At 36.9% G+C, this 25,095-nt stretch overlaps 1 protein-coding gene across 2 annotated transcripts in view; it reads right to left on the bottom strand.

Annotated features, from left to right (window-relative positions):
* Positions 1-25,095, bottom strand: part of LOC123876686 (neuronal PAS domain-containing protein 4B-like) — a 176,487-nt gene that overhangs the window by 119,971 nt on the left and 31,421 nt on the right. For both annotated transcript variants that reach the window (XM_045922981.1, XM_045922982.1), the window contains exon 3: positions 980-1,161. In XM_045922981.1, the coding sequence (XP_045778937.1) occupies positions 980-1,161 (182 nt within the window). The remainder of the gene's footprint in view (positions 1-979; positions 1,162-25,095) is intronic.

Raw genomic sequence — 25,095 nt, 5'->3', positions numbered from 1 at the left:
ACTCACGTCCATTTTAGCTTTTTAATCCCCGACCCAAAAAGAGGGGTGTTATAAGTCTGACGTGTGTATCTGTGTATCTGTCTGTGGCATCGTAGCTCCTAAACTAATGAACCGATTTTAAAATCTAGTTTTTTTGTTTGAAAGGTGGCTTGATCAAGAGTGTTCTTAGCTATAATCCAAGAAAATCGGTTCAGCCGTTTGAAAGTTATCAGCTCTTTTCTAGTTACTGTAACCTTCACTTGTCGGGGGTGTTATAAATTTTTTATTTACACTCGTTACTAGTTGTGAAGGCGACTGTGGTCTGCAAATGACTGCTTACAGGTTTAACATAATCGCCTCAAGAATACTATACGTTATGTGGCTGTGAATTATGATAAGTCACGAATTTAGATCAATCGAGTAAACTTGCTTACCACCCGCACCCACTAGGAAGACTTCTGGCTTTACTTGTTAGTTAAGCTATGAGAGCACGCACATTCTCGAATAGTTCGCTATAATGTAAGACTGTCAGTACCGTACATCCGTAAATCGCAAATGTTCTGTAATAAGAGTGGTGCATAGCACTACACCTGTTCTTGAATTCGTATGTTAGATCAATCGCTAACTGGACAGATACAAAGCCCGAGTACAATCAGACACTATATCTCCTTTCATCATTTTCCAATGCTTTGGCTATGAAAACGCGTTGTTGAACTGGCTTGGTATACTTGGGCTGCTGCTCTTGAATAATAATATAGTATACAGACACAGTATGAAAAGAGACACATTAGTCCGATGTCTGTAGTTTCATGGCAAATGACGACCACGACGAACGCTCAACATAGAGACCTAAGTCCTAACTATGTAGGCTAGCTCGGGTCGGTCTTCCGTTCCGCACGTCTGTCCCGTTTGTTAAATCTTTTTACGTAATATCCTTATTTAGTGGTAGAGGTATTGAATAATCTAAGCAGCCTAATTAACCAAGCCATTTGTCACAAACCTTGTTGAAAATAATTGGATTTTCTGACGTAAACACACACGAGGGCCATGAGCTGTAGCTGCGAGAGACGTTGTCGCGTGGACGGAGGCAGGGGCAGGAGGTCCCGAAGGTTGGCAATCTCTGCGTTGATCAGGTCGCGCCGGAGTTTGGAAGCGCCTTTCGTTGATTTGCCTTGGTCGAACCTGGGGGCAGAAATGGTAAACATTTTCTACAAAAATGGATAAAAACTGTTTTTTTTTTTTTTTTTAATTTATAGGCTAACGCTTGGCTGCAAGCAGACCTGCTGATTAAGTAATGATGCAGTTTAAGACAGAGCGCACTTGCCTATTCAGTCTTGAATTACTAATATGTGTTAATTATTATTATTTATTGTAATATGCAATCAAAGTTGAATCACAATAGAGATCAAATAATGTATTATCCGAATATCTTATTAAATGGTAAAAAAATAGTAGGGACTGAAAAATATCGTAATTTGACATTTCCATGTGGTAGATTAACGTAAATAACTAAGTACATAACAGTACACAACCAACTCCGTAACAACAAGTAACAAATTCGATAACAAACTGTAACAAAGATTGAACAAAGAAAAAACTTTGGGATGCAAGGAACTTATCACGTAGTTTATTTGTACAAACACAGCAAAAGTTTGAAGCTGAGGGTTAATAAAGTTGGGATGGCCTGTATCTACACAGTAAGTTCTTATAACAGTAGGCAACTATACCGCTAAGAACCTACCTAGTAGTTAATTGACCTGAGTAATTTACCCGGATCAAGCACCATGGATCCCATGACATAATGCCGACTAGAATAGATATAGAAGGTAAGTATCGTTAACTATTGGAATGCGGCTGATTAGTGTTGCAAATTGTAGCTATCTCGGATTGTATCTATAAAATGCAATACGTCATAAAATTTATAGACTAGACTGTCTCCGTCTAGTGTGATGATGTCATTAGAATACTAGTAGATAAGTAGACCTACAACTTATGAGTTTAAAGTAATAACAGGGTAGCTTATTTGCTTGACTGCAAAACTTTGACCTTCCCAAGCAAGAGATTAGAACATCAAACAACAGAAAGTATTTGAGTGTATATTTTAGGATCAAAATCATGATCGCCGGTCCACTACTGAACACTGGCATCCTCTCAGAATGATTTAGATTTGCCTACATAACAGGCTACCATACTGGCTAAATGCAGATTGGCAGACTTCACACACCTATGAGAAAATTATGGAGAGCTCTTAGGCATGCAGGTCTCTTCTCGATGTTTTTCTTCACCGCAATCTATAGAGTAAGTAACATGTAATTGCTTAAAACGCATTTTTTTTAAATTCAGATACAAGTTAGCCCTTACTTATATAGATACAAACATACAAACATACATACATAGACTGCTTAAATCATAACCCTTCCTTTTGACTTTGCCGTAGTCGGGTAAAAAACAAATTGTTACGGTAAACAAGACAAGACAAAACAGAATAACAGATTTTATGTTGGAAAACAAAAGTGTCGTTTAAATTTATTAACGCGCGACAATTCGTTAATTTTTCAAGTGTAACGAAATTCGAGATAGTAAATCGATTACAGCTGTCGATGCGTCGATTATTTACGGATAGAATAATAAAATTCGACATATACACCGTTTAAGAGGAAATTTATTAACGATTCATATTGATTCTAATGGAAGACCATTACATTTATTTGGACGTTTTAATGATTTTACACTGTTTACGACTGTGATAAATTTGGATATCATTAACTCGGAGAAATGTTTCTATCAAGTTAATGTTATATTTAAGATGTGTGGTTTTTATTAGCTGTTAAATATGTAGATATGTTGACTTGTTAAGTTATTAATATGTAATTTTTAAATGACTGTCTAGACTAGTTTTTTATTTTGAATTTACGTAATGACTATTACTTTCCCTGAACTCCAAATCTCGCAGTAAATGTACCTACTTACTAGAAAAATAATCCATACAATCATTATCATCAATATTAGCATGATAATATGTAGCATGGTAATACTTAACAGGGCTCTCTCCGTCACTCGCTTCATACAATCGTAGTTCCAATTTCATTTGAATATTAAGCAACTAAAGTCCATGAAATTTTGCAGACATATTCTAGAAACTAATATCTGCCTGTGATGTTTTAGATTTTTCTAAAAATATGTAGTTTTAAAATTACAGGGTCTCAAAGATTTGTATGTAAATTTTTAAGACCGCGTAACTTTGAAATCGAATATTTTAACAGAAATCTGGAAAACCACAGACATAGATATTAGTTTCTAGAATATGTCTGCAAAATTTCATGGACTTTGGTTGCTTAATATTCAAATGAAATTGGAACTACGATTGTATGAAACGAGTGACGGAGAGAGCCCTCTTGAGAGGCATTCAGTCGGCTTTAGGTATATGATATTTATGTTGCTGTCCCTATCTGTCCTGGTTCGTACTTTCTTGGTACTAGCTGTAGCTACCATATTCGTGGTAACCACCATTGCTACAATTGAAATAGTTGTTGTGCTTGGTTTAATAATTGTTGTGAGTGGCAAAAATTCACCATCACAGCTAGAACACTATCTTCTTGCTGCGATGGTGAATTTTTGCCACTCCAAAAAGTTAGAGGTCGATCCGTGCCCCATGGTACCTTCGAATAGAACGCTAACGTCCTAACCACTGGGTTATCACCGCTTTATTGCATAAACATAGAAGTGTACTATGAAATATTATACCTAATCCCTAGTAGGTATAAAGAACTAACAAATTCTGACGTAAATATAGTAAGTACCTTAACAATAAACAAATGCCTACTTTAAAACCATTAACGATAAAAATTAACCCAAATTGCCAAATTAAATCGCTGTTCTTAAAATGTTTTCATACATTTTGTTTCCTGGTTACACATCATTAAATTTATTTCAAATCGACGATTATTATTTTTATTCCTTTTAAAAGGCAATTCTATATTTTCAAATATTTAAATCGACCTTGGTCGGTAATTGAAATGAGATAAAACACTCAATATGGCAATTGTGTAAAGGTCAATGTGTGTGAAGCATTTTATTTTGTAATTTGATTGAGCTGATAAAAGTTTAAATTGTAGACATTGAACTAAAGCTTTTACCTCACTTAAAAGCTCTTGGACATACATATTATACTTAAAGCCGCCTTTTCACGGGTCAACCTGGTTAGAACGACTTGGGTAGTTTGACGAAATTATTATACAAAACACGGTTTGACGAAATTGCAGTCGAAATTAGCATAGAGAGAAATGGGGCGCAGAATAAAGTTGTGTCAGCAGAAATTAAAATTGAATAAGAAATTATGCAAAATTGTTCTAGCTTCATTATTTCTATAAACGAAAATATTCTATAGACACTAATAGACAGGGATAATTTTGGTGGAATCCAGAATTAATTGTCTGACCATTTACCAGTCATTTTCTGTCCTGTAAAAAAAAACTAAACATACAATTAATCTAGTCAAACAATGTCTTGTCACATAACACAGTTGAAGACACGACTTGTAGTGTAGTCTAAACGCTCGACTTGTAGTCGCAAAAAGACGGTTTTTCTAATTTAGTCTAATTGAACGCGTCCCATCTTATGCCACATGTGATTGTAGGCAGTTGCCTATAATGAATTTAAAAAAACTCAAGTCGAATGATGTGGTCGAAATATTGTGTGAACAGTCCATTAACAGTTGAACGACCAAGTCATTCCATCTACCTAGGGGGGTTGCGGTCCACCCCACAGCTATGTTTTAGTGGTTTTAGTTTTCTGTTCCGCGTACATTGTCAGTGCTATTACTTACGCAATGTTGGGTGGACGCGCTGGTGAAATGTTACAGATTTCCACAATATTACTGTTTTCTTTCTTAATATTTTTAACCCCCGACCCAAAAAGAGGGGTGTTATAAGTTTGACGTGTGTATCTGTGTATCTATGTATCAGTGCATCTGTCTGTGGCATCGTAGCTCCTAAACTAATGACCCGTTTTTAATGTAGTTATTTTCGTTTGAAAGGTCGCTTGATCGAGAGTGTTCTTAGCTATAATCCAAGAAAATCGGTTCTGCCGTTTGAAAGTTATCAGCTCTTTTCTAGTTACTGTAACCTTCACTAGTCGGGGGTGTTATAAATTTTTAATTTACACTTGTATCACCTTGTATTACGATGTTCATGTATGAATACCAACTACCTATGTAATTGTACCCTATTAAGTCGGGTAATTTTTTCACATCTTATCAGAGTAGAGGCCAAGGTTTGAAAAAACTTTTAAATGATAAACAGTTTCTAGGAATTCATTAAAGGTTTACCTTCACTGAACTTGTTAGGTATACGCCGTAAAAACCATTCATATATAAACTCAACTCAGATTGCGTATAATCAATGACCTCTTAAACACGGTGGTGCTTAGGTTGCTCTCTTAAGCAAAGCAGGAAAAATTCTTCAGAGCACTGCCCAGTCGATAGAACTAGCAAAGAGAGCTTACATCTCTGAGGTGATCCAGGTTTTCCAACGAGCCACTTAGTTTGGGATCATCCACAAGTCGAACAGTGCACTTTTGGATCCGATCAAATATCTAAAATGACTTCACCCTTTTTAACCCCCGACCCAAAAAGAGGAGTGTTATAAGTTTGACGTGTGTATGTGTGTATCTGTCTGTGGCATCGTAGCTTCTAAACTAATGAACCGATTTTAATTTAGTTTTTTTTTGTTTGAAAGGTGGCTTGATCAAGAGTGTTCTTAGCTATAATCCAAGAAAATCGGTTCAGACGTTTGAAAGTTCTCTCTTTTCTAGTTACTGTAACCTTCACTTGTCGGGGGTGTTATAAATTTTTAATTTACACTTGTACTACATTATTTTTATCCCACAAGGGTCGATATTATTAATTCAATGGTTTTGCTATTCATTTAGGTACGCCAAATGATATTTAACAAAAAAAGATTGATATGATATTATCTATGCAAGCTGGGAATGGCTACAACGATAATTTTATTACTATACCGATTTGAACCATTGATCTTTTGGATTTCGTCCCACTTCTAGTCCATTGAGTTTATTGAGACTTATAGATTAAATTTTAGAAAATTTTACACCATTTATCTTTACTTGCATGAAAAAACACAACATTCCCACGATGAAATAAGGAAAAACACAAAAAATTAACCGAAGGGTTCAGTCAGTACAAAGCGGCTTAACCAATGAGCACCAAAGTACAGGTTTTAGCTAATAAAGGGGAGCACGCGATGTTTTACGTCCACTGCAGGATATTTTAAGTACATTATTACTTTGAAAAATACCAAGTTATTTCTTGATCTTGTATCCTCAGATAGCTTAGGAACTGCAAACTTAATAACTATCTACTGATTGTAATATAAATATCTATAGCTTTTTAAATTTGGCGAAAGAGCGGCGATAAGTAGTTTTGAAGTAATGTATGTTTTGAGCATTTAAAAAGGAAAATATCATGATAAATCTCAGCCATGCAGATTTCTCCATAATCTTAGGGGTGTGTGAGTCTGCCAATCCGCACTAAGCCAGCGTGGTGGATTATGCCCAGCAGTGAGCCGGCGACGCATTGATGATGATAAAATTCAGAGAGAAAAGATCACACTTATCACACTAATAATATTATAAAGGCGAAAGTTTGTATGTGTGTGTGTGTGTGTGTGTGTGTATGTTTGTTACTCCTTCACGCAAAAACTACTGGACGGATTTGGCTGAAATTCGGAATGGAGATAGACAATATCCTGGATTAGCACATAGGTTACTTTTTATCCCGGAAAACCAAAGAGTTCCCACGGGATTTCGAAAAACCTAAATCCACGCGGACGAAGTCGCGGGCGTCAGCTAGTAAGGAATAAAATATTGATATCTTGAAGCAAAACATAATTTTTTAGTAATTTTTAAAAAGTCAACTAGAAAGAGAAAGATTATAGACTACATGATGCCCGCAGCTTCACGCGCGTGGATTGGTCAGATCCCCTGCAGCATCAGGATTGAGGAGTTGGAATCCAATTTTTTATGGAACAACTGGCTGACGCCCGCGTGGATTTAGGTTTTCCTAAATCCCGTGGGAACTCTTTGATTTTCCGGGAAAAAAGTAGCCTATGTGCTAATCCAGGATATTATCTATCTCCATTCCGAATTTCAGCCAAATCCGTCCAGTGGTTTTTGCGTGAAGGAGTAACAAACATACACACACACACACACACACACACACACACATACAAACTTTCGCCTTTATAATATTAGTGTGATAATAATCGTTTTGATTTCAGCCAGTACCATAAAAGTAAAGAAGTAGTTAAAATGATTCCAACCAATACATTCAATTTATGAGCAAATAGGCTTGTTTTAGAAATTCAAGTAGTTATACGTGAAAACTCCACCCGTTTTCCCACGCTGCGAGCCGTACAAAGGCAACTAATAATTTAGGCAATTTTCAATATCGGCCTGTGGCCGGTCCAAGTTGTGAGCGTAGCGACTTTTATAAAGATCTTAAGTATAACTGGTCATTAGGTTCTATTGATATATATTTTATCTAACGCTGACGCTCAAAAAACAAAACGAAATTTTACTAAAATAAGAGGAAATTGACTTACTATCCTAACATGATATTTATAATAGGTATTTTGTATAGAGGATTGTATCTGATTTTGATGAAATTTGGTTCAGAGATAGCTTACATTCCGTAGACAGTCATATATTTCTTTTTATCCCGGAAAATCAATGAGTTCCCACGGGATTTTTAAGAACCTATCTATGTATTTGATGGGCACTACCTATTTAATACAGACATAGCATGCATTCCTGCGACGAACAAAGGCAACTTTTTATATCGGAAAATGAAAGAGTCATACGGGTTTTAAAAAATCTTAATTCACGCATAGTTCTGAGCATCATCCAATTTCATTTATAATCCATTTATGAGACACTGGATTTTCCCATGCTCTGTTAGTGTCTCATAGGTGGGTACCTATGAGATACTACAGTGGGTGGGGTCAAATAAAATAGACAACAAACAAAACAACCGACTAGTAATAAGCAATTAATTTTATTAATTTCAAAATGGATAAAATATCTTAAATAAAGATGATTATTATTTATGTTGGTTACTCATGAAGTTATCCTCTCTATTCTCTATCGCTTTCAATTTAAGGCACAATCAAAAGACCGTGTATAGAAACCGCAACAGCATATCAGCGCGCAGTACACGGCCCTCGCATTACTACGTATGGCATTCCTCTATCTCTTTACTCGTCTATAAATTCTAATACCGTCTTACGTAGCGCTCTATTACTTTTATGTTACCCTAGTCTAGTAGTCTTAGTACCTCGCTTGATAGCATTTGAAGTTCAAAGAAACTGAAAAGGAAAGGCAAATAAACTTTGAGCTAAGCAAGAGTCAACTAGAGTGAGGAAACTGTTAGATCCTATATCGACATCTGTTAAATATCAGGGTGACGTGAAACCAAAGATACCGTGAGTCGTTTCAAAGCCTACCTATATTTTGATGCCTGCCAATGGAGAGAGATATCTTTGGTTTTTATGCTTGCTCATCGCAAAACATGGTCCCCATATATTTCTATACAAATCTGTCGCTTTACTGAGCGACACTGTCGCTCTGTACCTACTGTCTACTTTAACTTGAAACTAGTCGCGCTTAGGTCGACTAAATATTTAAGTAAATATAGCCGTAATAATTCACACTTATAATAAAGCAAGAAATCTTGCAGAAAACCGAAGAATGCACTTACTTACCTACCTGCTAGAAAAATAACAAAGTAATTTCATTAGGTATACATTTGGTAGCTCCAAAACAAAAAATTAAAGGGGGCTTTATGCCACCATATTTGAAAACGTGCGGTCAAAATTATTTTGATTGTAATGGACTGTATTAGCGGTTAATTGCCCCATAAAAAACGTAGCATTCGACGAAGGAGAAAAAATGGGTGTGTCCTCCAGGGAGTGGTTAGGTAAATTTGGACTTACGTGGCTGGAATGGTTCAAAGTCTGTTCCGAACTGCAGCTTTCTCGTCACCACACTTTTACCATCACTGATCCCTGGCCAGGGTTTTATAAATCGCTGTTGCACTATGTGTCGTGTTGGGTGTAGACACAGTTTTCGATGAGCGGTATGTATAACTTCACAATGGCGGCGCGCACGAGGTATAATTATTGCACGAAAAGTAGTGTCTCACGCCAGCAATAGATTATGTTGCACTGAGGTGTCGGTTTTTGTTCGTACATTAGCGTTGCGTTGAGTCCATGAGTGGGAAAGGAAAGGATATATAGGATAGAGTGAGTGAGGAATACCCACATCCCTGTTATGCGATTAAATGCAGTTTTGAAGTAGGTGGCGCCATCTATTGAGATTTACCACGCCCCTCAGCATGAAGGCTCTGCTTCATCAAATTATTAAGTAAAAAGGATATAAAGTAGCGTTAAACTTATAAATTAAAACCCATATTGCAAGGGTGCGTAATATTGCAGATAACTTAAAACTAAGTAAAACTACAACTTAAATATAAATTAAAACTACTGAGTTGGCAACGGACAAAGCTTAACTATAGATATGTTCCAGACTTTGTTCGAACTTGTGCGACACGAACCACTCCGTCTCGGCCAGGCATCACTTTGGTAATAATTCCAATTGGCCATTGGAGGGGTGGTGCGTTTTCCATAATAAAGAAAACTACAACTCTTTCCTTAACTGGATGCGAAGTGACTTTGAACTTTATGTGAACTCGCAATGAGTACAAGTGTTTAAATTTTAAATGTTTCCAGAAGGACTGAATTATAGAGTACAATAATAGAAACCTATTTAATAATAGCGAATATAATCTCGCATTTAGGTAGTCCTTTAACAGAACTAGCACAAATGTAGCGGTTTTTAGATAAATAATTCGAACAAAAAATCGGTTACTCAAATCCATAACTGAATTATAATCAAATTCTTGAGAGGTGTTATATAAACCTTTAATCAAAGCGGGTGAAAACCTTTGAAAAGGAAATTCATCGTCAGGTAAGTATGAATTATCGTGAGGTGAGCGCTTGGTTAGAAGCCATTCTTCTGAAGTTACAGAAATCAATGAAGGACTCTCTAACCGAAGTGCGTATCCTGAGGACTGTGTGGGCATAAGACCACCAGATACACAGTCAGCAGGATTTTGAACCTCTGCGATATGATAAAAATTCACCTTAAGTGGCGACAAATGCGTATGAATTTCAGAAATGCGGTTAGCTACATAAGTATTAAAGTGCGGTGACGAGAGTGCCCAGCAGGGGGCGACTTCTGAATCTGAGAATGCGAGGACTTCCTTTATTTTTACGCGAGAGGATATTGTAGCGTAGACCAAACTTACTAGACGAGTAAGCAAAACAATTTCATTTTGATCAACAATGTGTTGCGGCGGAGAATCATCCCATCCCATATTCAGAAGCCATAACTCTTTTATGATTAATTTAGCGAATAAAATGACTGGACCTACAAGGCCCAAACCATCATACAGGCGTGCGGTAGCTGAGAGGATAGCTCTTTTTATACAAGAGGTAGGCGGTTGCGAAACTTTAAAAACAAAATTATCAAATGCGGAAAACCAATGTATACCGAGAAGCTTGAAAGTATGCTCATCTGCAAAAGATATACTTTCAGACTGCGGTATACATTGTATCAGTTCAGAGGGGTTGCTAGTCCGATTGACTAGATCAAATCCTCCAGACTTGAACATCTGGATTGGCTCGTTTGCTATCGCAACTGCTTCCTCAGTGGAAGAAGCAGCGGAAGCAAGGTCACCCATACAGATGTCCCTTTCGAAAATTGCAGCGGCAAGAGGCCATCTCTCTCTCTCCTTCTTAGCAACTTCGCGCAGAGTGCAAAGAGCCAAAAAGGGAGAGGAGCGCAATTCGAAAGTGACGCGGTTAAATGTATGTTTACAAGGCGGGTCATCACTATCAAATCTATATAAGATTATTTGATGTTTGCGGTGCGGGGAATTTATTTCGAAATATAGGTACATTTGCCTCACGTTTTCAAAGAAAGCGATTTTACAAAACCTAACATTGAACAAAGTATTAAGAATCTCAGCGTGCAGGTTACAATATGAACGAAGAGTTCTGAAGAGAGTGGTCGACATAACATCATTAGATATGACAGAGTTATGTGACAATTTAAACCCAGACGCGGTACCTTTCTCAGGGAGAACCTCTGAAATAGAATCCTTCTCCGAACTCTTCTGAATAGGTTCACTGTCTCTTACGCGTAAGTCAGAATTGGAAATTTTAATATCAAGCATCAAATCATTCTCTTCACCTGCGATACAAGTATTGATTGTCTTTGCAGTGGTGTCCTTAGAAAGAATGTTAACAGCGAAACTATCGTCAGAGTTAAGATTAATTGTTGCGGTGTTAATATTTTTACAATCTGGCTGAGCAATGTTCAAGAATCCTATTTCAGGTTCTGCCAAGATCGGAAGGTTTTCTAAATTATTATTTTTATGAAGCGGTTCGCGAGCAAATGCACAAAAAGCAGCGGTATGCGGGAGCTGAGGGACGACTGGTGCGTCACCCAGAATTATATAACCTAGCGTGGTTTCAACGGCGGAAGGCGAATTATCACCACCTGTCAGTTTATTGAAAAGTAAGATTTCACAATAGCGATTTACTCCCAATAACACATCAATAGTTCCTGGCTCCGAGAATTCATCGTCTGCGAGAGGTATATTTCGTATTAAAGACTTCATAGCTGCTACGTCTACACGCGCATCGGGCAGCTGTGACGTAATCTGCTCGACCACAAGCGGGCGTATGGAATATTCTTTAGTATCATCAAAACGAGATTTGAATTTAAAGTCGGAAATCCCAAGTATCTTTTGAGAAGTCCCACCGATTCCCTGAACTTCAGAGAAGCGGCTTTGCGTGTGAACAGGTAATGATAATCTCTTGCAGCAAGTCATAGAAATATAATCACTTTGTGAGCCGGGGTCAATGAGACAACGCACAAAGTGAGAGCGATTGTACTTATCTAGTACTTTAATTTTAGCGGTGCCCAATAAGGCGGTTGTAGCGGTGCGGTCGTGATGTTCACGAGATATAGTACATAAAGAAGCGGCAATGTTAGCGGATGAATCATTGGACGATTCTGATACATTAATTTTTGCGGGCGAATTAGCGGACGTATGCGCAAACGTATGAGCGGGTAAATTACAAGACGTATGAGCGGGTTTATTAGCGGACGTATAAGCGGACGTCAGAGCGGACGTCGAAGCGGACGTCGGAGCTGACGCATGAGCGGGTTGAATTACATTATTTTCAGAGTGATTGCTCGGCACAGTGCGAGACATATCATCCGAATTAGCGGATTGCGACAGTGTGCAATTATAAAGGTGCGGACAGATATGTGACGTTGGCGCATTGACAACGACACTACAGTTTGATTTACTAGATTTAGCGAAACACAAACTTGAATGGTGACGTTTAAGCGGAAAGCAATTTGAGCAGTTTTTAGTGCTGCTACAAGCGGAATATTTATGCGAGGTGCTTAAGCAGTTTGTACAGTATGAATTATTTTTAACAATTTCGTACCTTTGCCTAGGAGTTAATTTCATAAACTCAGTGCACTTGTATAAGTGGTCATGCTTTTCATTTTTACAGATGACACACTTATGATTTTCATGTGAGCTACGAGCGCTTTCCGTATTGACAAAAGACTTAGTAGACTTAGTAGACCTCGTGACAGGTGTAGGTATGTGTTTAGAGCGAGCTTTATCTTGCAACTGTGCATTAACATTGCTCCCTCTAGACAGCACCTTGCTCTGTTCCTTCACAAAATCTATAAGACTTTTATATGTTGGAATTTGTTTTTTACGATTAATAAGCTCAAACATTTTAACGGTATCTTCATCTAATTTAAGCGTAGCCAAATGAAGGAATATAAAATCAGTTAAATCAATTTTTAACTGTTTAAGTGCTTCTACCGATGAATCAAAAGTGTTTATGAAATTATCTAGTGCGGTATCATTATTATTAGCAAGTGGCTTAAATTGCAACACTTGATTTAAATATGCGGAAGCGAGCGAGCGGGGGTCGTCGTACTTCTGTATTAAGGCATCCCAGATGATATTATAATTTTCAGCTGTTGCTGGCAACCCTGAACAAACTGCGGCAGCCCTATCAGTTAATTTTCCGACTAGATAAAATACCCTTTCACTATTATTTAAATTCGGATTATCATGAATCATACTTTTAAACTGCTGATAAAACAACGGCCATTTTGTTAAATCACCATTAAATGAAATAAGATCAATAGGCGGAAGATGCGATTTTAATTTAGGGAACTTTGACAAAGACGCCATGTTGGATTCAGATTCTTTATTGCTGTTAGTCGCTAAAACTTGTTTGACATAACAAAATAATTCCTCGAATGACATCCATGATTGATAATTAATAGGATTTTTAGGATTCAATTTTAACTGTATAGCGTTATATGAATCTAATGTTTGCTCGAATTCCTTTCGTGATATGTCTAGGTTAGCTGATTGGCATAAAAGATTAGGAAGTTTACGAGAATCAATTTCTACTTGCAAGGCGGCATCGTAGATTCGTTGCATTCGAGCAAACATCGCATCGCGTTTCGATTCTAACATTAACAATTGACATTCGTCATGTGTACGCGGTAAACCTGAATCACCCTTTGTAGTCATTTTTAAAACTCAAAGTACCTAAATAAATCGAACACAACTTAATATGGTATTTAACTATGTTGGTTAAATATGTCAATTAAAAAATATCGATATTATGCAACCAATATAGTTTAGCGGTAAGTATATACTATAAAATGCGTTGGTTATACTGTGAAAACACACAACTCCTATATTTACGCGAGCGGTTAAATTATTGCGTTGCAAACGTAAAAATATTACTTACGGAACGCGTATTTGAGTGCATACAATAATCACAATGCTGGTTGAATACCTACTCTGCGCGCAATGGCTCGTACCTACATTAGTCTATTCATAACATCGACAGCGGAACTTATGCAGGTACCTTATTCGCGTCTTATAAGTAACGACAACTTAAAATGTCAACTACTACGTACCTATAAGTAGATCTATACGTTTTATTTTCCAGGTTTGCGGGATTATATCATGGTTAAATCTTATACCGAAATAATAAAGGTGTGCGGGTAAATATGAAATTTTATAAAAAATACTTTATTACTTCTAACCTAGAATATCAAACGATAGAATTACGTAGGTATATCGTAGGCCGTACTTATAATCTAATAATTCTGCAATATTACGACACGATGCAACATTAGGTATCCATAAATCGTGAATGCTACTTGAAATAATTCAAACTTATTGACTCGACGTAGGTAGATGGTACCTACTATAATTTAATTTAACTAAAGAATCGAGTCAATTTTATTATGAAATCGGATGGTTAAGCCCATAAATCCGATTAAAAGATTCTGAAATCCGGTTCGAGAATGGACCATAAAATATGGTAGCTCCAAAACAAAAAATTAAAGGGGGCTTTATGCCACCATATTTGAAAACGTGCGGTCAAAATTATTTTGATTGTAATGGACTGTATTAGCGGTTAATTGCCCCATAAAAAACGTAGCATTCGACGAAGGAGAAAAAATGGGTGTGTCCTCCAGGGAGTGGTTAGGTAAATTTGGACTTACGTGGCTGGAATGGTTCAAAGTCTGTTCCGAACTGCAGCTTTCTCGTCACCACACTTTTACCATCACTGATCCCTGGCCAGGGTTTTATAAATCGCTGTTGCACTATGTGTCGTGTTGGGTGTAGACACAGTTTTCGATGAGCGGTATGTATAACTTCACAATGGCGGCGCGCACGAGGTATAATTATTGCACGAAAAGTAGTGTCTCACGCCAGCAATAGATTATGTTGCACTGAGGTGTCGGTTTTTGTTCGTACATTAGCGTTGCGTTGAGTCCATGAGTGGGAAAGGAAAGGATATATAGGATAGAGTGAGTGAGGAATACCCACATCCCTGTTATGCGATTAAATGCAGTTTTGAAGTAGGTGGCGCCATCTATTGAGATTTACCAACATTAGTACTTGTACCTGTGAAAATAGTTATGAAGCCTGCATGCAAAAATGTGGTCAAGTGTGTATGTAAAAAAAAAATATGATCACGTATTGCATAGTTGTCTCACATATGCTTCTTTATAAAGCGTTGATTATGATAGCCGAGCCTAACAATCGGCGGGCAGAGAGCGCTAAACGGGGCCCCGGGCGAGGCAATTTTCCCCACATCTCGTAGAAATTCTAGCCGTAATAAGTAAGATCTTTGTGTGATCGCGTTGTATATATTGTAACTGTACACTGCATCGTAGTTTTACGTGTTAATGTTACGCAAAATGGTCTTGTAACCATAGATTTATGATCTTAGAGAGAGTAGATATTTTCAGAAACCCAAATTAGGCCAAAATACCGGTCAAGTGCGAGCCGGACTCGCACACGAAGTGTTCCGCGCCATCGTTCTAGAAATCTCAAACCAATATAATAATTTGCAAGTTAATGACGGACAGAGCCATCTTGATGTAGTGATTTAGTAAACTAATTATTTCGGGAAATAACAACAGAAACCTTTAATTTTTTTGGTGATGGATCTTGGAAATTGAACTAATTCGCGATTTTCCAATGTTTCCTATCCGATAAACAGACAGAAAGACAGACAGACAGACAGACAACAAAGTGATCCTTGGAATCCAGACGCTTTTAAACAAGGAAACCCTACATTTTGGTCTAATAAAATTTCATACGCTGAACTTTTATAATAGATCAAAATGTAACAATTAGTATACAACATGTAAGTACTATTTGTTTGAATTAGTACTGAGTCACTGAGTGACTAATGACATAGAGTAGGAGCTGGTGGTTGTCATAGAAAAGTAAAATTAATTAAACGCCAGACTTTACTTTCAACTTTATTTATTTATCTAACCATAACATTACAAAGAATAAAAATACAAAGTAGCTTTTTAACAACATTTTGTTTTATTCTCTAACCTAGTGTATAAAGTAATATAAATATCATATGTTTTGTGATAATAAAACACCATTTTTACAAGTTCGGCTGTACTCAGCTGTACTCTAATCGTAAACTTAATCAATGGGTCTGAAGGTAGTGTCATCCTTTACACAGTATTTTTTGCGGAAAAAGGTTGTTTAATTTATTATTAAAACCTGTCAATTTAATTTGATTTAGAATTTGTATGCAACTGAATTAGCATACTATTTGGTTTATTTTTTGTTTGTTAGGAATTGATAAATGACTTGATGTACTACTCTAGACAAGCGGTTGACAACCGGGTACATATATATAGGACCTTGTACTGGAAACCTCCACTAGATGGAGAGACGACACAAACGCGTCGTATGGTGGGAGGCTTCGGCCGTGGCTAGTTACCACCCTACCGGCAAAGCCGTGTGACGCCAAACGATTTAACGTTCCGGTACGATGTTTAATGAAAACTGCCATAGCCCTTCCAGGTTAGCCCGCTTCCATGTTAGACTGCATCATCACTTACCACCAGGTGAGATTGCAGTCAAGGGCTAACTTGTATCTGAATAAATAAATAAAAAAGACGTCGACGACACCTAAACTGGTGAACATAAGATCTGATTTTTGTCGAACAGCTCTTAGCTTATCAGTATTTGACACTGGGCCGCAATGGCAGTTATTATCACTCAATTAACCTTCGCTTGTCAAGCTGTGCGTTAGAAGCTATTAGCCAACCTTATTTAACACAAGCTTTTGCCTGAGGCTTCGCACGTGCAACGAAAAAGTTTAGGTACTTAAGAAATTTATAGGCTAGGTTATATGCCTACTAATAACAAAGGAGTTTGTTTGTTGTAAAAAATTATGAATATCTCAAAGCTGAACAGACCTCTTCTGCCGTAGATTTGAATTGAATACATTTTTATCGCTGATTTTTCCATATAGGTACCATTTTACTTTTACTTATAATGATTTTAAGCTTATTTTGTGGTTTAACGACACATTATAATGTAGATAATGGGTGTATACCACGATTATGACATGATATGATATTTTTTTGTTTCAACCCAGTTGTAGAGTAGTCCCGTCGTAACCACGACTGATGCAAATGGGTGGAAATATCGACAAAACTTTACTTTGAGAAATCCTCTTAGGTGTAGGCCTCTCCAAAACTGACCAGTTTTTTCTGTTTTTACGGTTCCTTCCAGTCTCTGCCTACCCTTACTTTACCCGTTTTCACATGCACTTGACAGTATTTTCTCTTATTTTAACCGTTAATGAACTGTTAGGTGTCTCAACTGTAGGTAGCTCGCCTTGGCAAAAATAAAGGAACCCGTGACACTACATGTTTGACGCCAGCGTACCGCGTGCCCCCATAATTAGTGCATGCAAATGGAGTACTAATGAGTGCACCATTGTGTCGCACTGCACACTCGGACACTGACCCTGCTCTTGGCTCCTCAAGTGACAACTACAAGCCTCCGAGTAGTCTTTGCTGTATTAATGCACTAACTAATGCCGCAAATTATTACCTATTGGATGATGCCCGCGACTCCGTCCGCGTGGATTTAAGTTTTTAAATATCCCGTGGGAACTCTTTGCTTTTCTGGAATAAAAAGTTGCCCGAGTCAATTTCCGGGAGTCCCTGACGGCGCAAGACTGTGGCGCGTGTGGTAGTCCCTGCAAAAAACTAATGTCGGTTCCTCTGGCGCTGCAAACTTTCTTGGGTGGCAGTAATCACTTAACATCAGGTGATTCACGTGCTCGCTATTGATATAAAAAAAAGCTTTCCCGTAAATTCATTCGTGAGGATTTAAAATTTAGGACATCCCACAGGAATACTTTTCCGGAACAAAAGCATCTTATGTTAATTTCCAAAGATCACAATGATCACGTTATGTCTATTTCTCTAGCTATCATTTATATTATTCATATTCGTATTATAATGTAGTATGATAGTAATCTAACCGCATGAATCCTCAATCTCAGCGATAAACCATCCACCTCTCATTATTCGAGAGCCTGACAGAAGTCTAGCCCTTAATCGAAGATTAAAATTAGCTGTCAGCTAAGGCACCCTACACACCTACGACAGCGACTTGAGTTATGCAGCAAAAATTAAGAAAAATATAATAATATATGTGAGACTTAAAATTAGTACCTATAACATAATTTGTAATAGAATGTCAGACCTAAAATAATTAGTACCACTAATATAATTTGTAGAAAAGATTTATCATTTACCTCAATACGACGTGAATTTATGTCAAACAAGCGTAAATTAAAAATTTATAACACCCCCGACAAGTGAAGGTTACAGTAACTAGAAAAGAGCTGATAACTTTTAAACGGCTGAACCGATTTTCTTGGATTATAGCTAAGAACACTCTCGATCAAGCCACCTTTCAAACAAAAAAAACTGAATTAAAATCGGTTCAATAGTTTACGAGCTATGATGCCACAGACAGATACACAGATACAGATATTTCAAGCTTACTTAAAATACGATATTTTATTTTTAAATCCGAGATATATTTTAGACCAATAATTTTTATGTGAAAGTGTTTCTGTCTCTCTGTGTCCGAGTTTGACGTTTTACATTCAAACTTACAAACATAACAAAGGTGCTAAAATAAAAATAATATAAACATAGTTTTAATTCAAAATTGTAGACAGAAGCTTTAATAAATTCAAATCTACAACTCGGATAGACATTAAAGGATTCGGTACGTTGAATACATATAAAATATCTGTATTGAGCAAGTTCTATGTTTGCAGGCGCCGCTACGACTAAACTACGGCTCCCATAAACACGTCTGTCTTGACTTAAGTGTGTGCACGCCCTGTCGGTCCCATGCCTTATCATAAGACTTATCGTGGTATAATTGAAAAAATTGAAAACAATTTTTTGTTTAGTTTTTATTTCTACGTCTAGATTATAGGGGTTTTCACTAATTCATTAGAGTTACTTTAAATGTTAGATTCCGTGCGTTAATATAGAATTGCACGGACTTAAAAGCACTAAAACAATACAATCATAGCATTAACTCAGAAAAATATAAATATAGCATTAACTCAAAATAGTAGGCAGAAGCTTGAATAAATTTAAATCTACAACTCATCGGAACGGTGAATACATAAAATGTCTGTATCGAACAAGTTTCATGTTTGTAGACGCCGCTACGACTAAACTACGACTCCCATAAACACGCCTGTCTTGACTTATGTGTGCGCATGCCCTGTCCGTCGGATTGTTTAACACCGGCCCGCGATGCCGTTGCCTTATAATTGTTTTTCACGCTCATTAGGTGTAATTGAAATAAATCTTTTGTTTAATATTTATTTTTATGCGCGTCGGTTGCGAGTTATAGTGTACAGTGGACCACACAAATGGATTGGCTTCAACTGTAGAATCTAAAATGCTAATATACATACCTACTTGCCTGCAATTAATTTAAATAAAACAGGTGTTTTGTTTTAACTAATAATATCTTGGTTTATGGTTTATATTCATAAAGTAGTTGATAATTTATCCGTGTGGGTTGTGGTTATTAAAAAATCATGTAGGAAGGGATCTCTTTGATTATTTGAAATAAAATGTATCGTAGGTCCGTGCGCAGGAATCTCAGTGCCAAGTTGTTCGAGATCGGTTCAGCGGTTGTAACGCGAAAAGGTAACAAACAGTCAAACAGATGGAGTTACTTCCAAATAAAATATGTTTATTTCCAAAAAAGCTTATAACAGTCGTTTGCTAGTGGTCTCTACAATAACCTGCCTCAGGTATCGATATCGTGGAAAGTATAATAGGATTTATAAAATTCGGTAGTCGTGTATAAATAAGAACTATGAATGAATATACTTTTATTGTACACCACAAAATTAGTACAGGAAAACACATACAAAACACAACAAAATATAGCTACAATTTGGCGGCCTTATCGCTACCTAGCGATCTCTTCCAGGCAACCAAAATGGTGCAACCATGTGAAATATCTTTGCCCAATTCAATGATAAGTGAAAATGTACATCTTTATTTTAACAAAAACTGCATTCTTTCGCGATAATTTATATAATCGGGGCTACTATAGCATTATTTCCGCAGATTACTTACGTCATATAAACTCTACATAGTTAAACCCACAAACAAACTTTATTAGTATTTGTAGATATACATAAATTGTCTATACATTTCATAGGTAGAATCCTAATTTTTTTTATACAAAATCGTTAACATCACATCGTAGACTGAGCAAAAATTTATCAAGTAGGTAGTAGGTACCAGCTAACACACACAAGTTCAAGCTAAGCGTAATAGGAAAAGACTTGTCATTAAATCGCCATTGTATACTGTCTGTACAAAGCGAGTTGTAAGTATTATGGTAAGCTTCGTGATTATTCATATGACCTTGGAAGGCTTACGGACCTTACGGATGATCAGGAAGCCAGTTTTAGGAGATGTTAACCATCTCTATTATGTTGGGTTCTGCAATCGCTTTTTACGATCTTCTCCATACGGGGCTTTAGTTTTTGTCATTTATTTATCTATGGTTTGTAATAATCTACACATAGGATAACAGGAAAAGCTGAATGACTGATCTAACAATCAAGAATTTTTGAAAATCAAGGATTTGTTTGTAATGAAAATAGCTAATTAAGTATACCTTGACTTAATATATAGGATACTTTTACCCCGGAAAAGAGTTCCCAAATGGTTTTTAAAAATCTGTAACTATGCGGATGAAGTCGCGGGCATCATCTAGTCCTACTTACCTACCAGCTGCCAATCTCCACAGAGATTAGTCAGCCATCTACGCGTGACAAGTACCTATGTGGGCAAACACAATGTATGGCACTCTAGATATTCCCTTAATCTCATAGTTCATGGAACGGCAATCCGACAGGTCAGGAGAGAAATCAGTTACAAGCCTAGAGGCAAGGAGTTGAAACACACCGACTTCCTAACTCCAGGGTAGTAAGTAATTAAATACTCAGACTTTTTTGACAAACCCCAATCACTTACTTAGGTAAGTAACTACCTACGTTTACGTTTATAAACTAAGTTACACAAAAAATGGCATTAAGATACAACAATATACAATTTCGGTGACTTTGTCATTCATTGTTGAAGATGAGGATGCACAGACTGACATGATTCGCTAAAGGTTAATTCAGAGATTAGTCATCTAAACTCAAGGTTGGCACGCAACATCCATTGTGGTACCATTGTGGTAGTTGACATGATTTGTCCTATATCATTACGTATCAAAAGATGTTATAATTATGTAATGTAAATATTAGTAACATTACTTTTAATGGACTAATTATGATGTTGTGAAATAAAAAACTGAGTTAGGTATGTAGGTAGGTACTTTTAATATCAGTTTTTAGAGTTCTGTAACTAAGAATTTTATGTTAATACAAGTGTAAATTAAAAATTTATAACAACCCCGACAAGTGAAGGTTACAGTAACTAGAAAAGAGCTGATAACTTTCAAACGCCTGAACCGATTTTCTTGGATTATAGCTAAGCTCTCGATCAAGCCACCTTTTAAACAAAAGAAAAAAAAATTAAATTAAAATCGGTTCATTAGTTTAGGAGCTACGATGCCACAGACAGATACACACGTCAAACTTATAACACCCCTCTTTTAGGGTCGGGGGTTAAAAATGAATTAGGTAAATAATCTACCTTATAGTTATTATTCAATTATTATTTATTGTTAAACTTATCACTTAAGTAAAACCTTCAAATGCATAAAACGGATTTATAAAATTAATGAAAATAGGTACTTTTTTATAAAAACTTTAAAGCGTTTAAAGTAATAATGATCATCCTTATAAGCAAGCCAACTCAAGCTCTATAAATTTATGCCCATGCTCGAAGTTCCCATTAAAAATGATTGACATAAGCATCAAACCGTGCATTTCGACGCATTAATATTAACCGCAAATCCAACTTGTTTTTCTGACAAGCGTAATGAGGTAAAGGTCACTAGTTTAGTTGATTTGTTGTAACTGTGAACATGGATACTATGTCCCAAGATTCCTGAAAAACTCGCGATAGTCTAGTGGTTAAAACGTTAGCCTTATTTTCGGACGGTCGACTGTTCGATCCTGGGCACGCAGCTCTATGTAGCTTTTCGTAGTTATGTGACTGTTCAAGCTTATATTAGAAACGAATGTATGGATTTTTATCACCGAACTTCTTCTTTCCAGTTTCCATTTTCCTAAACTTATCCTTGTCCATGGCTTGGCAGAATAGTTCTCCGAGTGTTTTTATTCCAGTCCCTTATGTTTTATAGCTGTGGCTTCTCCCTTTTTCTCACCCCTCTTTTTCACGTAACTTTACCACTCTTTTTCATAACTTATCAGAAGCTTGAATTTTGCTTCCCAATGATATAATTATTATGCTCTACGTACCTATATCCAGAAACATCATATGATGTGGGTGTCATGTGGTTACTACTTACCTACGATTTTTTGTGAAAGATTCCTATTTTGAGTTAATACACTATTTACTATACAAATAATCTTTAAACTAGTCCAATACAAACGAACTGATCTACATACAAGATATATGCAAACTAGAAAATAATTTATCTCAACACCTAGCGATGCATCTTTCGATCCTTTAATATAATATATCACCTGGTTCGATATTAAAGTACGGAGTGCGTACCGGAACTTGATTTAATGTAGTCACTGTTATTGGATCCTGCTTATTTATTACTAGCGGCCGTGAGAAAGATTCGCTATAACATTTAACTCAGTAGGTATTTATATATAGGTATCAAGCGTATCTATTAGGATTTATGCTATCTGTCTATGCATTGATATCATGCAATGACGTAAGGAAGTTTTTTTAATGGTGATCGAAAATAATAAACCAACCACAATTATTCTAATCATTTATTAGGATATACCGTATCATATTTTTACTCAAATTAACACTTCTTCTTTGTTAGCCCTTATCAATCCATTGTTGGAAGTAGGCCTCATCGCGTGCATGATATTCTTCTCGGCGTTGGGCGAGCCTCCTCGAAGTTTTTCCCCAAGCTTGGTGATGTCGTCGGACCAACGGGATGGTTGTCATCCAACGTTTCTCCTTCCAGTACGTGGCCTCCATTCCAGTAGCAATCGAGCCCATCGGTCATCTGTGGTCTTACAGACATGCTCTGTCCATCCTCACTTCGACCTGGCCATTTTCAAAACAATACAACCTACCTAACTTTTTTACGTGAAGAAATCCTCGTGGATACCCCATTATATCGGACTCTTGCCGACAAAAACCCCACGGTTTTTGGTCTCGTTCGTTGTTGCTGAGCACAGGGACATGGGTATACTCAACTGCAACCCAACTAACGGCACCCACCAAAGCAGGCCTCGCTCTAGGACTAAAAGGGATCCCCAACGCACATTTTTTAAGGCTCGCTGGGAACAAGGGCTTGCCTTCCAACTCAAGGACTCTCGCGCGGGCAAAGACTCCCCGTGCCTATTACTCGGAGCTCCTATTCAAGGGAGCAAGACCCTATGTACCTACCTACTTACATTTGGAATTACGATTCCAATAAATAACAGATCAAAACGATAAATCCCATACTATTTCACGGCAAGGTGTGCAATCGGCGAGCCTTCGTCACAGATGTAGACCATCTGCGACAACTTTGATTAATTGCCGTATTTAAGCCCCGAGCCTCTATTTGAGTTGGATTTACCACGCTACATTTCGTTTTCGGGTCACAATTTATTATAGTTAATTGCGCTGAATTCATTTAAAGAAATACTATGGTTGAAAAAGTAAAGTAGCTTTTTGGTAGGTACGTAGCTTTTAGGTAGCTTTTTGGTATATTCTACGTCAAGATCAGTTACTTATTATATTATATTATTATGTTCCAAGACTTATTATAGAGCATCCAAAGAATTGGTTAAAAGTTATATCGACAAGTTAATTTTTCAGTTACACCTTTTATTGTATACCTATTACAGTATTTAGTCGTATTCTAACTTCTAAGTTATCCACGTTTTTACTTGTTTATATTATGTTACATTTTACTCTATTAACTATTCAACATGTTATATTTTTCTTTTACTGCATTTCCTCTATCTACGCACTGTTTCTATCATTACTAAAGGTTAACCATCAGGTTTCCATCAATAAAGAGTTTAAAACAAACAAATAAAAGCTGATAATTTATATTCAATAATAAAAAGTGTTTTCTATTGTTTTCCACTGCAAAATGCACATTGCCCAGGGCCCCTACATGACTTAATCTGGCCTTGAGAATATGTAAAGCAAAAATTTTGAAGCTTAAAAGGTGCTAAGAGCTACCCATTACCACAATTCTCCAAACCTTGACATGACTATGAAAATGAGGTCACAATAAATATTAATAGCATCGGTAGGTACTAAAAATTAAAAAAAAGCGTAGGTACCTTAGAGTAGAAACGTATCTATCAATTAAGCATCTAACCCAGGCATTGATTGATGCATCAATAAGTACGTAAATCCATTAAGGTAATACCGTCTGTCTGTTAATTGTGCATTTCTGCGGCTGTCGGGACTCACTTCTGATGATTGTGATGTTTTTAGTGTGCCCTTTAATGCTTACGTCCACCTTACGTCAGTGAAAAGAAGGCTTTTTTCTTACGTCTACTTTCTCTCAGCAGAAATATGACTTTTTTTTATTTGCTTGACACACGTCTCAGATCGAACCAAAAGCTCCACACAGTTTTCTTCTCAGAATCAGTCCGAAGTTGAAAAGTGTACGCTGTTTTCCCTCCTGCCTTGAAGAACACGGAAAGCTGTTACACGTCTTGCACCTGGTATTTCTCCGATCTTGTCGGATTGCCATCCCATTGGACTATGAGCGTGAGAGAATGCACGCACTAAGTGCATTAGATACGCTGCCTAGCGGACATATTACCTACCAGACTATTCTATTGAAAATTCCTTGTCAGTAAAAGCTAGTTAGGTATATAAAATCTTCTATTAATTTTCTGAACTGAACCGATTTGGATGTTTGCAATAGACGCACTAGAAATACAACACACATAGGCACACACA

This window comes from Maniola jurtina, chromosome 22 (genome assembly GCF_905333055.1).
Source record: "Maniola jurtina chromosome 22, ilManJurt1.1, whole genome shotgun sequence".
In the NCBI taxonomy this organism is placed as follows: Eukaryota; Metazoa; Arthropoda; class Insecta; order Lepidoptera; family Nymphalidae; genus Maniola; species Maniola jurtina.
This window is presented reverse-complemented; position numbering and strand designations above follow the sequence as displayed.